Source organism: Xiphophorus couchianus, chromosome 11 (genome assembly GCF_001444195.1).
Source record: "Xiphophorus couchianus chromosome 11, X_couchianus-1.0, whole genome shotgun sequence".
Lineage (NCBI taxonomy): Eukaryota > Metazoa > Chordata > Actinopteri > Cyprinodontiformes > Poeciliidae > Xiphophorus > Xiphophorus couchianus.
In genome coordinates, this window is record NC_040238.1 from 29366429 (window position 1) to 29380659 (window position 14231).

Consider the following 14231-nt stretch of genomic DNA (forward strand, 5'->3'; position numbering starts at 1 on the left):
AAAGACCGGGATCACATACTTAACTGCAGCTGCTGAGGGATCACATACTACGGGATTTATCAAACCAGCTATATAAAGCCAGCTGAGGGGAACAAACTCTAGTGAAACCTCCTGGGACAATTTGAAGGAACAAATGTACCAGTAGGTGGCAGTAATAGAAGATACTCCCTTTTCCCTCCCTCCTACAACCAAGGAGATGCAATCTAAAATGCCTACTAGTGCTTTTCCCACAAGTCAATGTGTTTCAGGGTGGGTAAAAATGTTAGTTCTACTCCAGCAGGTAACACTTTAATGTTTGGATGGGAGTGTGTACAAAAAAAGCCATGTTATGAAACTTTTATGTTATGAAAAACCACTTAATTCAAATTGGTTTCTTTAAAATTAGACCACAACCAAACCACTGCCAAGAAGAATTGCTTTAATTTATTACCTCTATGTTTTATTTATGACTGGAAATGTTTGGTTTATTTTACTAATGTACTTTTCTTTCTCGTGGTTTTTTATTTGCTTTTTTTATTACCCTGTAGACTGCTGCACCTGATGGTGCAATGCGCAGTTTTTAAATATGGCCACTATTGTTTTGCATTAACAATAATAATTTTGCATGTTTTAAAGAAATAATCACACTACACGAGTATATACAGATTCGAAGAAAACATTTGAAACACTTTTTTGTATTTCGTTATTTCATTATATTGTTCATGTTTATTTTGACCCTACTTTTGAGTATAATTTTATTGCTCTAAATAGTCATGTCATAGCTTAGTCACAATCCACAGGAGTTTGAGTTTGGTTGTGTTTTTTGTTTGCAGTTTAATTACTTCCTTGCTTTATTTATGTTCTTTGGGTCATATCCTATTCAGCTTTCTGTTTTCAATATTATTACAATGCTGTTGTCATACTTGTTCATTCCTTTGTATTTAGTTTATTCCTGATTGTTTTCATGTTCTTTTATCCGCATATTTTGGTTTATTCTCTTATTTTAGTTCCAGGCCTTTCCCTAATGGTTTTTCAATGCTTTTTTTTTTTTAGCCTTAATTCAGTTTCCTCAGTGTTAATTAGTCTCCATACCTCAGTTTCCCTGCTTTCCTTCTCCCACAACTGTTCCACATTTCTTCTGATTAGTTCATATTTAAACCCTGCCTCAGTACTTAAGCTCCTGGTTTTTCATTGTTCCCTCAATTGTTTCTTCCATTCTATTGCCCTTTTCTATGTTCATAAAAAAATGGCAGAAACAAAAGCAAATCTGTTAACACTGATATATACCAACCTACTTTATTGTGGAGCATTAGTTTTCTCAAATGTGCATTTTTTGCATTTCTTAATAGTTACAGTAATTCAGCATATGCATGTGCCTGTGTGTGTGTGTGTGTGATGGGACTCTTTAATTCTAATTTTGCTGTCTTAAAAAGATCCAATCAAGGATTAGGTTTATAAATTATGTTGTGGGTTGATGACATTCGTATAAAACAACAGTTGCTTTGTTTTTGTCATGTAACATTGTTTACTGTGCTGTCCTTGATTAAATAAGCATGAAATGAATTGAAATAATTACATCTGTATGTTACATGACTTTCTATCACACAACAGTAGCAGAATTGTTTCAAGTCTAAAAACAGAAGAAAACTTATCTGTTTTAATGAAGTCTCCCTTTTTCTCTCCAGCAGGGTCAAGCTCTTTGAATCCCACCTTTAAACTAGAGATCTTCATACTTTCTTTAGTCCTAATACTTTAAATTCCACCTTAGTTTGGCAGGGTTACAATGTGCACAAAATCAAAGACAATGTTTGAATCTTGGTATAATTTGTTACTCACAGTTTCAGGAGGGACTTGGAGAGGTTCTTGAATGTGTTCTTTGGCAGCTCATTGATTCTATTACCAGAAAGATTTCTAAACAAGATTGAAGGAAAGGAAATGAAAAGTGACCATATTATATATTTATGAAAGGGATTATCAGTCATAGCCTGCAGAAAGTATTCAAGTTTGAAAAGGTATCTATGCTACTTATACTTTTAGTATTCAGGAAACCTGACTCAGCGGTTTGCAAAACCGTATTTCACTGGAATAATTTCTAAAAGTCCTTTCGGGTGTTTCTCGTCTAGTCTTTAAGCTGTCATTTCTTTCCTCAAAGGAGAACGTCAGCAATGGTTAATTTTCAAGTTCTAAATGATTTAATTGGAGCCCTGGCTGTTTGCTTAGGGTTATTGTCCTGCTTGAGGCAGAACCTCGATGCCAGGGTAAAGTCTTTTATAGCTTTTAACATCACTACTACAGAAGCAACAATTTCAGATGTATTTAAACAAGTAAGAAAAGAGCACTGTATTAGATATATATGTTAGTGAATATGTCATGTAATTCCATAGCACAACCCTTAATGACACATCCAGAAATAATATGTTACTTTAGAGTGAAGCATATTTCCTCTGCCAATGCTGGGTTATAGCACGTTGCATAGATATTTATGTTGCTATTTAGGTCTTGCCATGCACTCTTAAGGTGGGGGCATTTTGTAAGTGACCCTCAGTCATTTTTAGTTTGGTGCCTTTGTATCTCTAATCCCCCTTTCAAGCTCATTGTATATCGCCAGTATAGACAAAGACAAAAATCTCAGAAATAAAAGCATGTCTTTAACTTTGCCGTACAGTTTTTATTTTTGAGTCGACTTAAATACGGTAATTACAAATTCAGTTCTTACATTTTGCTAAATTAATTTGCAGGAAACGTAATACCGCTTATTGAAGATCTATTCCTTTATCTGTTGACAAACAGCACTGGTAAAGACCCAAAGCTGCTGAATATCTTCCACTAAAACAAAAATTTCAACCAAATGTAAATACCCATTAAGCAGAAGTATCAGTCTTGACTGAAAACATTTTTAATCAAAGTGAGTGTGTGCTGATGTGTTCAAATATGTGCACAGAAAGAAAGAAACAAATATATACTCACAGTTCACCAAGCTTCCACAGAGACTGAAATGTGTCTTCAGGGACTCTTGTGATTCTGTTGTCCATCAGTAATCTGAACAAGACAGATTTGCAGTCAAAAAGCATGCAGAGTAAGACAATGTGCTACGGTGGATCCCTGCTGTGGCTGTATGAAACCTAACCCACTGTGAATCTGGGAAGAAGTTTGGCTCTAACAACATTTTGCATTATTTTCTTCTCCTTCCTCTCCAACACACACAAAAAATCTCCAGCTAGTCTGAAATAGTCAAATAGTCCTGGTAGAAGTTTTTATAATGCAAGAAAAACATGCACACACATCTATAACTATCAGAGCAATATAATAAATAAATACATATTGGGGTTCAACATTTGGAGGTCAACATTCATAAAAGTATGTTTTTTACATATTTGCTAAAACTGTCACTGTGCTGTAACAATATAATATGAGACAGAGAATCTGTAATAAAAAGCCCAACAAAAAACAAACACCGACAATAAAACACAGTTATAAGGTGATGTTAGTGAAGTGCAAAGCATTACCAGAGACATTTGGTGAAGCATTTGTGTCTTATCATTCAAAACTAAGGCAAAGAAAAAAAACAACAACATTTTTTTCAAATGATCAAACTTCAGGTCTGTGAAGTTATTTGCAGGAAACCACAGAGAAATTGATGTTAAAGCCCAATTGTCTGATCTTAACAGATTCCATATATGGAGCACTACAACACTTTTGTACCTCTAGCAAAGATGGGTTTGGACATTATTTCATTTTAAACGTTAGGAATAAAATTGAGGATTCAAAGGTATCAGGCCAGCAAAAGATGGCTAAGTTTGGTAAATATTTACTTTATTCCCCCAAAAATGTTATATTTCAATTAATGCAGGACAAACAGTCCACAACTCGTGGTGTCGCTGCAGCCGAGTTGTCAATCAAAAGTTTCAACTAATCTTCTGCTTCATGCTGAGGACACAGCTGCAGTGGAAAGTTAATAATAGCATGCACAAGTGACCAGATTGTTCTCAAAACACTGGATGAATGCAATAAAAACATACCAGCCATATTGGATAAATCATTTGATGTGTCTATCATATACTCACAGGACTTCAAGTTTGCTGCATGTTTTTAAGATGGAATAGTTGAGAGTCTGAATCTGGTTTCCCTCGAGATCCCTGAGAGAAGAGATAAAAGCAAGGCAAACAAAATGAACATTTTGGTGAAAGGGTTTAAAAGTAACCACAAGGGTTCAGGTGTGAACATGAAACATGCAAAAGAAACTGAGATCTTAGAGGAATTAATATAAATATAGCTTTCAAATATGTAAAACATGACCCCAAGTAGCACTCAGAAATGTTAAATTAATAATATTAAATATATCAATCAAGTACAATCACCACTACAACAGATAGGCCATATGGTAAAAATACATGTTTTCCCAATAGTGTAATAATTAAAGATTTCCAAGAGAAAATTTAACATTGCAGACGAGAAACATTTCATTCCAGGGCAGGGAAAATGTGACAGGAGCTCCTTTGTTGAAAATTGTTAAAATCTCAGTTGCACCTCTGTTTTAAACTTACTGCAGAGGTTTAAGGCATTTATTTGGACATCTAGATACAATCCCTTTGCAATATTCCACCCTGGACATAACGAATGGATCAACTTTTTTTCAACTTCAGTTAAAGAAGGGAAGTTTCTTATTTTGAAACTTCCCTTCATAGATAAAGTAAATAATGTTGTACTTGGGAATAATTAAGAATTCAGAGACGGATCCTGATAAAACATAACACCAAGGGTTCTCACAATATGTGATCAAAGTAATACCATCCTGTGTAAGAAATAAATTATAAAGTAAATATCTGACTTTCAGACCACCAAATTTAACTACAGTGCATTCAATTCATTTTATTTATATAGTGCAAATTGACAACAAGTCTTGAGGCACTTTACAAAAAAATATTTAAATTCAATCATCCATACTTTCTAATTGATTCTAGTTATCTCACAGTAAAGTAAGCACAATAATTGTACAAAGTTGCTTAAAACGTTTCTAAGTAAACCCAGTAGATTGCAGTGAGTCATTGACTTGCAGCATTCACTCCTCCTGGTCGAACAGAAAATCACTTTCATTGTGTTGTCTACTTTAGTTGACTATATCGGTTTTAAAACACTTAAAATGTAGTAAACTGAAAAAATATATGTATGTGTATCATGAGAGTTTATAGATAAACTATATATCTGATTTTCAAGCAATATTTATCAAGAGAAGCTAAACACAACATATTTAAGTCTTTCCACAAAGATACTGTGTTCAGGCATGTTGACAGCAGCACTAAACTAAAGCAGGACAAGGACAGAAAGGAGGCAGTATGGGAGCCATATTAACTTTAACTGATCTAGCTTTAGTAATGTAGTTCACCCTAATCCTGAAAAATTGTTGCTTTGTACATAGACATGTGATTGTGAGATCTACAAATGAATATTACTATCAGTCCATCAGCACCAACTATATTTGTATTCTATAAAATCAATTACAAGTAACTTAAAGTCCAGCTTTTTAGTGGGAGCACCATAAGCTGCAATCTGTGGTGCAAACAAACCAAATTATTAGTAGAACAACTCAAATAGAACCAACAAACAAAGCCAACCGCAAGATAATCACAAGCGCGTACTTAAAAGATTATCATGACCAGACCATCAAAGAGAGATATTAAGAACTACACAGAATGATTTTGTTTGAGCTGGTGTAAGCAAGTTCAAGCGTGGTAATCCATTCGATTTGATCATAATTAGATTTTTTGATTTTGTCTTTATAAATGTTTGATTCCAAAAGAGAATAAAAACAGTGGTGTTTTCTGGTATTTTCCAAAAATAAAAAGAAAAACACATTTAAACAACCTGAGTAAATTTGAGTCCAGGACTGCAGAGTGCTCCAGACATTCAGACACAAAAGCTGCAGAAAGCATGAGGTCATAGAGAATTTCAGTCTCATCTTACGGATGATGCGGCTGGTCAAGCTGGCCGGCCACAGCGACATAACCTGAAGATGCCTGTTAGTCAGAAGCATCACTCTAACCTCTCCGCATGCTTTTTTAATATGTCCTTATTGTTCACTCACATGCACTAAACACACATTCACATCGCTGTGTGGCGGCCTGTACACAGAGGATATTATTCTCGACATGGCCGTCATGAGTTTGACTCCTGTCGTTGATAGCTTCGCCGCATGTCTTCTCCCGCTTCCTGTCATATTATTTTCAAATACAGGCTGCAAAAAATAAATAAATAAAAAAGCACATTCACTCTCCCTTTCTAGCACACAAACAACATCAATCAAATCTCTCACTACACACCTGCATGCACACAAGTACACTGTCAGAGCAGACTCACAGCCAGTCCAGGGCAGGCATGTGTTGACAGAAGCTGGGATGAGGAAGCTGCTGCAGTGAGGTGTGCACCATTGATCTACGGAGAGACAATGGACATTTTACTGCACAGAGATTAAACTTTACAGAGTGAGAGCTGCTGCTTTGATCACCGTGACATTCAACCTAGATGAGATTCTTGTCTTACACTGCTTGTACTCCAGCCTCTAACAGCTGATGGTGAGATGAGCCAGATTCTGGTCAAAAGAAATTAATCGCTGAAATTAACTATAGCGAATACTTTATGAAAACGTTTAGCAACCTGTGCTAAACATAAATGACTCTCTGGACTTCTCTGAGGTCTTTCAGAATAGTCCAGAGGCAGCCTTCTTAATAAGCTAATTTTCTTTGAGCTCTGATGTCGTGGCCCCAAGATGGCTGCAAAGCAAACTCTACTATCCAAAACAGACTTGAGTAAAGCATGCATATCCTAAAGCAAACACTGTATGATGGGATCTTACTTCAGAAGCTGAAACTTTGTTATCCCTCATCAAAAAAAAGATGTATGGGGTCTTGTAAAATGCATTTACACTCTTAGCGCTACTAAATTCAATGTATTTTATCCAGATTTCATTATTACTTCAACAAAGTGCATTTGATAGGTATTTTTGTGTACCTAAAATACAAAGAACCACAGACAACATTTGAGTTTTCAACCAAGCTTTTGCAAAAGGAAAAGACACAGCGGACTGCTCCTCTGAACATCTCACCATGTGTTCTGAAACCCTGCAGTAAAACTTGCCTTTCATTAACACAAAATAAAAGGGGGCTGGTGTTGATAAGATCAGTAGTCACTCAGGAAGTAACACACAACAAACGCAGCTTTACGACTAAGGAATCTCTACGTAGGGGGGCACAGATCATAAACAAACACAGGTTTACGACTAAGGAAACTCTCAGAAGACCATCTTCAAAGAACATGTTTTAAGGATTAAAGAAAGGTTAGCTCTGTCTCACACATATAATTAACCTATAAATGAAGAGCAAACCGGTAACTACTTATGTAAGAATGATAGCAAAACATAATTTTTCTTACAGCATTATTGGTTAGTGGACTAAAATTTAAACTTGCCTTTTTTTCAAAATGATTTGGGGAATCTTTTCACCGTCTTTGCATTTATAAAGATCGACATTTAGCACCTTCTATTGGTTAAAAAATTATTGGCGTTATCTAGGTGAAAGGTGAACCTTTGCCCAAATCGGAAGCTTTTTGTAGCTTGTAGTAGATTTTCCTACAGGTTTGTTTAGCTCCGTCCATCTATTAACTCTGATCAACTTCTCTCTCCATGCTTAAGGAAACGCGTCACCACTGCATGATGCTTCCACTGCCATATTTTAGTGTCTTAAGAGTGAAGCACAGCCTTTTCTAAAAAGTTGCATTTTAGTCTAATCCGAACACCTGCTACATGTTTGTTGTATCTTGACAAAATTCAAATACTTCTTGTGTTTTTCTTCTTGTCACTTTTATATAAAAGCAATATTTGGATCTCAGCATCTCTTCTTGAGCTACCATAAACCTATTAGCTGCTTCTCTGAATAATGCTCTCCTTGCCCAGCCTGTCAGTTTAAATACACATTGTGCATATTCTATTTTTGGATAATGGACAAGGGACATTTAGCCTGGTCTATTATCCAAGGGAAATGGTGTGTAAAATTTACTATTTTGAGTTTTACATTATGTCATAATATTTTTCCCTCATCCCAAACATACCTGGAGTGCTGTTTTGATACATTCATGCATGTTTGGGGGAATCCTTAAATCTCCTGTGAAAACCATCCAGGGATAACTAAACGTCTATTTATCCACAGCTCCTCGCTGAAGGTGTAGTCCCAAGCCGAGCTTCTTCCTCATAAAGCACAAACTATTTGTCAGTCCAGTGCTCCTGAGAACAGGTGTTAACTACATAACAGAGGAGACAGACCCAATTTCAAGGCATCAAATTACAAAGTCAAGTTTCCTTTTTCTTTAAGTTATGCTTAGCATATACTATACATATATAAGTAGAATTTTTATAATGCCTGAAGGTAAAATAATTACTTGATTATTCTATAAACTGGCACTATGTGGGTGGAAAATACATAAGTTTGTCCCTTTAAGCTTACCCTCAGCCCCGACCTCTCTGCTCACGATGCGGTTTTTTCACTAAAAAAAGCTCTCCGAGGCCTCATCAGAAGAGTTAGATTTATACTGAGTTTTAATGATAAAGGATTAGATTTCATTTACTAATTAAGCTATTTCTGAAGGTAATTGTTTGCATTTGATTTTATTTAGGGGTATCAGCGTATAGGATGCTCATGCACGCTAGATGTAAAGAAATTCCCAACATCTGCATTTCATGAGGTATTATATGTCACAGAGTAGCCTAATGGAATCAGTTCCCTTCTTTTTACAGCTTGCAGATAAAGGAATGAGGGCAAAAGAAAAATAGTAGCACAAGTTGGACACACATTTAAGAATGTGTTTTCTATTAAATCTCCAACAAAACAAAGCAGAAACATGAAAGTGAAATGCTGAATGATTGAGAACAATTTCTATAAGATCAATAGATCTGACTAGGGGCATTAAATATTTTCTATATTTTGCATTCATGTTGCCAGCCTGACGATATCCGCAACACTGCAGCAAGTTTGAATTTATTCAAGCTATTGTGCCAGTGCTGTTGTTTCTGATCTACTTTGTGCAATGAATTCTAAGTGCCTCATCAAATGTGGCACGCTCATAAAAACTTTAAAACAACAGCCCACAGTTACGTTACAAAAATATGTCTCTGTTTTGTTTGGCACTATTTTCTGATTATGTCTCTTCATAGTCAACAACTTTATGACTTTCTCTTCACAGTCTTTGCCCTTGTGGGTTTATTTCTTTTCATTTCCAGCTGAAGTAGTCTAGGCTATGTCAGAAAAAAAATGCTCTTACTCTGATTGTTAATAGACATGAGGCAAAGTCTAAGTTTTTGATTCATGGACAAATGATCCCTTTTACAAGATCATATGCCAACTTTCAATATATAAAGGTGTCCCAAAACTCCTTTGCTTCAGTTCTATAAAATAACAATGAGATTTTCAGCTTGAATTTTGCATTGCATGATGCAAACACTTACAGCTTAATACCTGTTATTATTTATTTATTTTTTTGCATGCATCAGTGAATGAGTTTGTTAACTAACTTTTTCGATTTGAAGTTTGTTTAGAATTTTACCAAGGCTACCTGTTTAAACAATTTCATTGATCAGAAAAATCAAAGCATCAGGAATACAAGTTTGTCTTCTTTTTTCTAATTTAGGCATAAAAAATAAAGACAATAGAAAACAAAAGTGTCAAAAATGAAAAATTTGAGAACTTATAGGACTTCTTTAGTTTGAATTATCAATACATTGTAAAAGGGATTGCCATGTCTTCTTGAATTGTTTCAATTTGTTTGCTAATGATAACCTCTTTCTTGCCAGATGAGACTCTTACCATTTTCTTCAGACATAATTTAAAAGATGAAACTTCAGTTTTTTTCTATAATATCAAAACAAGCTTTCTTAAAAGTATAAGATAACAGTTATAATTGGCATTTATTAATCTCAGCAAACTAATCAGAAACTCAGTAGAATCAAAAGTGGGTACAATGGCAGGTATCTGATGACGTTTAAAATGTGCAAGATCAAAATGGAGTGAATTTAGTACAAAGTAAGAATGAATATAGCATTAGTCACATAGTGGGGATGTATTGGGGAAAATGTGCAACTTTGCTTTAGAATAATGAAGTCTGAATAATTTTAAATTGAGTAAGGTGATGTCTAGAGTAAGCAAAGCACTTTGGAATATCACTTTAAAGAATATCGATTCTTTAAAGCGATATTTCAGAGTTCATTACTTATCTTCATTTTTAATTCCTGCTTCAATCTGCCCTTAAGCCCTGCATGAAATCACAAATTACAAACCGGGGATATAAGTTGTTGTTCCCTTTAGATCTAAATTAAAAAGCTTGTCAAAGTCACTTGATTTTATATTTTCTGAAATGTGCATGTGTATTTTGACATGTATATCTGAAATTTGTGTGTTTATGAAGACTGTATTTGACCTGAAGTTGAGCAAAAGAAGTGAAGTTTTCACCCACTAACAGCTATCCAATCATCCTGATTCCCAAATCTATCTATTGTGTATAACCAAATGATGGATTCTGATAAAATTGAGTTTATTTGAAATGAGGGATTCAAATATGATTGAGATTTTATCTGTTTTCAAATGCATGTAGTGCATACGGTGCTGCAACTAATTGATTACAAGCCTAAAATAAGTACTGTATACTGTATTTCAGAATTTGTTTCTTCCATGCCTTCAGCTGAAGGCTAAAATTGCTAAAGTTTTGATCAATGTTATTCAAAACTTTGTTAGATTGATTTATCTTAACTATAACAAATCAATCTAACAAGAAAAAATATGATTAAAGTTAAGGAGGAAAGGAAGAAACCCAAGCCAAAATAGTGTAATTTTCAATATATCGTGTAAAATAAAGAAAAATGTGTGTGGTACCCTACATGATTCTTCTTTCTCAAGCAAATCTAAAATGCCCTCCACAATTATTGGCCATGCTGGTAAAAAAATACTTTCAATTGTTATGCAGAAATGTCGACTGCATTAATGCAAATCTTAGCTTAGGCAGAAGATTTATTTTACATCATTCCCATCCTCTTCACTCTGCAAGGTGGCAGGATAAAATGAGGTCCTTCACCAGCCTTGGTTCTCACAGCTAATTTAACATTTTGAGGGTTTTTTTTCTCTGTTGTATATATGGCAAGCTTGGACAAGTAGCTATTTTCTAACTTTCTGAGCTCAACAAGCATTTGGTATCACAGAATGGTGTATTTATTTGTCTTCTATTTTGATAATTGGCCAAAAAACCCCAAAACAAAACAAAAAACATATTTATGCACCAGAAAAACATTGTAAAATTGCATTACAATTTAAAAGTTCCTAGATACTCTCATTATTGTAAAAATGTTTCAGTTTCGAACTGTGCAGTGTGGAGGTAGAGTGAGCGCCCATATACTGCTGAAGTTTATTTCTTCATTGAATTCTGCATTTTACTGTGATAATTTCAATCCTATTTAAATTGCATCTCAGAATACTACTTGTGGGTTTGACAAGTAAAGGCGTATTTCTAGTCTGCCACTTTGAAGAGGCAGAGAAAGAGAAAACACTTATTGGAGTCAAGTGTCAAGCCGGCGTTTTAGAAGGACATGCTGAGATGTGCCTGAGCTCTAAACAGGCCTGAGGAAAGAAAACAAAAACAAGTCTCACCCAGACAGCCTGTGAACAAGTTTGAAGTAGACAACAGCTTCAAGTAATTTTCCAAAGTTTCAAAGTCAGTTTGGTTTGTATAGCACATTTAAAGGCAACTAATGCTGACAAAAGTGTTTTGTAGCCAGTTAAGACATTTAAATTCAGCTGAAGTAGTTGCAATTAAATCTAAAACGTATAAAAAACAAACACCGTCAATTTATAACATAAATTTTACACATACAGTACAGACCAAAAGTTTGGACACACCTTTTAATTCAATGAGTTTCCTTTGTTTTCATGACTATTGACATTGTAGATTCACACTGAAAGCATCAAAACTATGAATAACACATGTGTAAATATGCACTAAACAAAAAAGTGTAAAACAACTGAAAATATCCCTTATATTCTAGTTTCTTCAAAGTAGCAACCTTTTGCTGTTATTACTGCTTTGCACACACTCTGCATTTTCTTGATGAGCTTCAAGAGGTAGTCACCTGAAATGGTTTTCACTTCATAGGTGTGTCCTGTCAGTTTAATAAGTGGGATTTCTTGCCTTATAAATAGTCATGAAAATAAAGAAAACCCATTGAATTAGAAGGTGTGTCCAAACTTTTGGTCTGTATTGTAGGTGTGAAGTGAAATGAAAATTCTACATATTTTTAATAAATATTAAAACCTGAAAAGTGTTGCCTGTATTTGTGTTTAGTCCCCTTCAGTCAACAGCAAAGCAGCTTTTGCAAATCAACTTTTATGGCTTTGCATTTACCCACATTTCAGCTCTATTGACAGAAAATTCCTTTTCACCGGGTTATGACTGAGAAATTCCAAGACATGAAAACACTTTGGTCTAAACATACTAATAATGTGTGTTAAGGATTGTTGTCCTCTCTCCCATTCTCAAGTATTTTCTAGATTTTTTCCAGGACTGCCCAATCTTAAGGCATTTTCTCATTACCTCTGACACAGTGCTGTGCATGAAGGACAAAATAATTTAATGTTGGCGTCATCTGACCAGAGCATCTTGTTCTACATGTTTGTTATGTCCCTTGAGGTTTGTGGCAAACTTCAAACTGGACTGTTATGACTAAGTCCATGGATATGAATATCCCCAGCATCTCTATCAGAGTACTTAAGCCCTCTTGGGTGTTTTTTGATTAATGGTCTCCTTGCCCTGGGAGCCAGTTTAGTTGTCCTAGTTGGCTTGCAGTTGTGCAAATCTTCCAATTGATTGAACAGAGCTCCATTATAGAATCAAAGTTTGGATGATGTTATATAACTAAACACTGTTTTAAACTTTTTCCCAGCTTTATACCAAACTTGTCTGCTGTGGGTCTTGGATTTCATGATGCAGTTTGTTCTTTAATGAACTTCAGAGGCCTTCACACATCATCTGCATTTATACTGAAACTCAGCCACCCATTTAGTTTATTCACTAATTAGGTACAGGCAAATGGTTGCACTGGATTTTATTGTGATTAATTTCTGAATTGCTCCTTTAAAAATATTTTTTTCATATTTGCATTTGTAAGAAAAAAAAACATGCATTTTTCTTCCACTTCACAATTATCTACTAGTGTAGGTTATCACATGAAAGCAAGTGCTTTTATATCATAACAGCTCAAGAACCAAAGTCATGCATAGGGAAGCAACAAACAAAATATGATATCAAGTCAAGTTCCATCATTAACTTTGTAATTGAGCATGTTTCCAATACATTCTAAACAGGCGGGTTTTAGTCGAGATTAATCAAAGTCGTGTTTCAGCTGTTTTAGGGTCTCCCGGGAGTTGCTCCAATCCGCGGGGTTTAGATGCTGAATGCTCCTTCTCTTTCTGGCCTGGTCCCGGGGTCGTAGAGCGGCTCAAACCGAAAGACCTCATGAGCCTGGGAGGTTGATGCTTTACGGCAGATCCTCATTGTTTCGTGGTGCCAAGTCGTTCAGCGATTTGCAAACTAACAACGGTATTTCAAAGTCAATTCTTTGGGCAACAGGGAGCCAGTGTCGGGATCTTAAAACTGGCGTTTCGTGCTCCATCTTCCTGGTTTTTAGCAAGAACGCGATCAGTAGCATTTCTGATCAGCTGCAGCGTTCGATTGATTTGTCGGAAAGGCCCGCGAAGTCGCGTGGCAGTAACCAATGTAACTGAAGATAAACACATGGATGATAATCTAGATCTGGCGAGTCGTTGTTCTTTATTCCAATAAGTGCAAAAAATTTTACATAATTTATATATGGGCATATATATATAAAAATCCCCAGTTCATCTTCAGCATTCTTTTCACGTAATGAGTATCTCTCCTCCGTGTTCGCAGCTTCCCTCAGTGCCAGACGAGCACTGCACGATCCACTGGTGGTGGTTGGTCAACCTCAGGCAAAAGTGCACACTCTTATGCAGCAAACGTGATGCATGTCCTTCCCCTCATCGTCCTTCACACTTTTATTTTCAGGTTCATTCTAGAATGATCTTGTCTTTCGCCCGTTTCCTCTAAGGTCACCCTCTGAGTCTGATCCTAGCATCAGCATCCCACCTTCAGTAGCAGGCAGTTATTTTCTCACTCTAGTCTATTCATTCTCCCATCCTCTTTTGCTA

The 14231-nt window shown here is 35.6% G+C and overlaps 1 protein-coding gene across 1 annotated transcript in view; it reads right to left on the reverse strand.

Annotated features, from left to right (window-relative positions):
- rxfp2a (relaxin family peptide receptor 2a) overlaps positions 1–14231 on the reverse strand; it is a 96611-nt gene that overhangs the window by 17668 nt on the left and 64712 nt on the right. The window contains exons 9-12 of the mRNA XM_028032060.1: positions 6334–6408; positions 4044–4115; positions 2947–3018; positions 1816–1890 (exon numbers count right to left, since the gene is read on the reverse strand). Of these exons, the coding sequence (XP_027887861.1) occupies positions 1816–1890; positions 2947–3018; positions 4044–4115; positions 6334–6408 (294 nt within the window). The remainder of the gene's footprint in view (positions 1–1815; positions 1891–2946; positions 3019–4043; positions 4116–6333; positions 6409–14231) is intronic.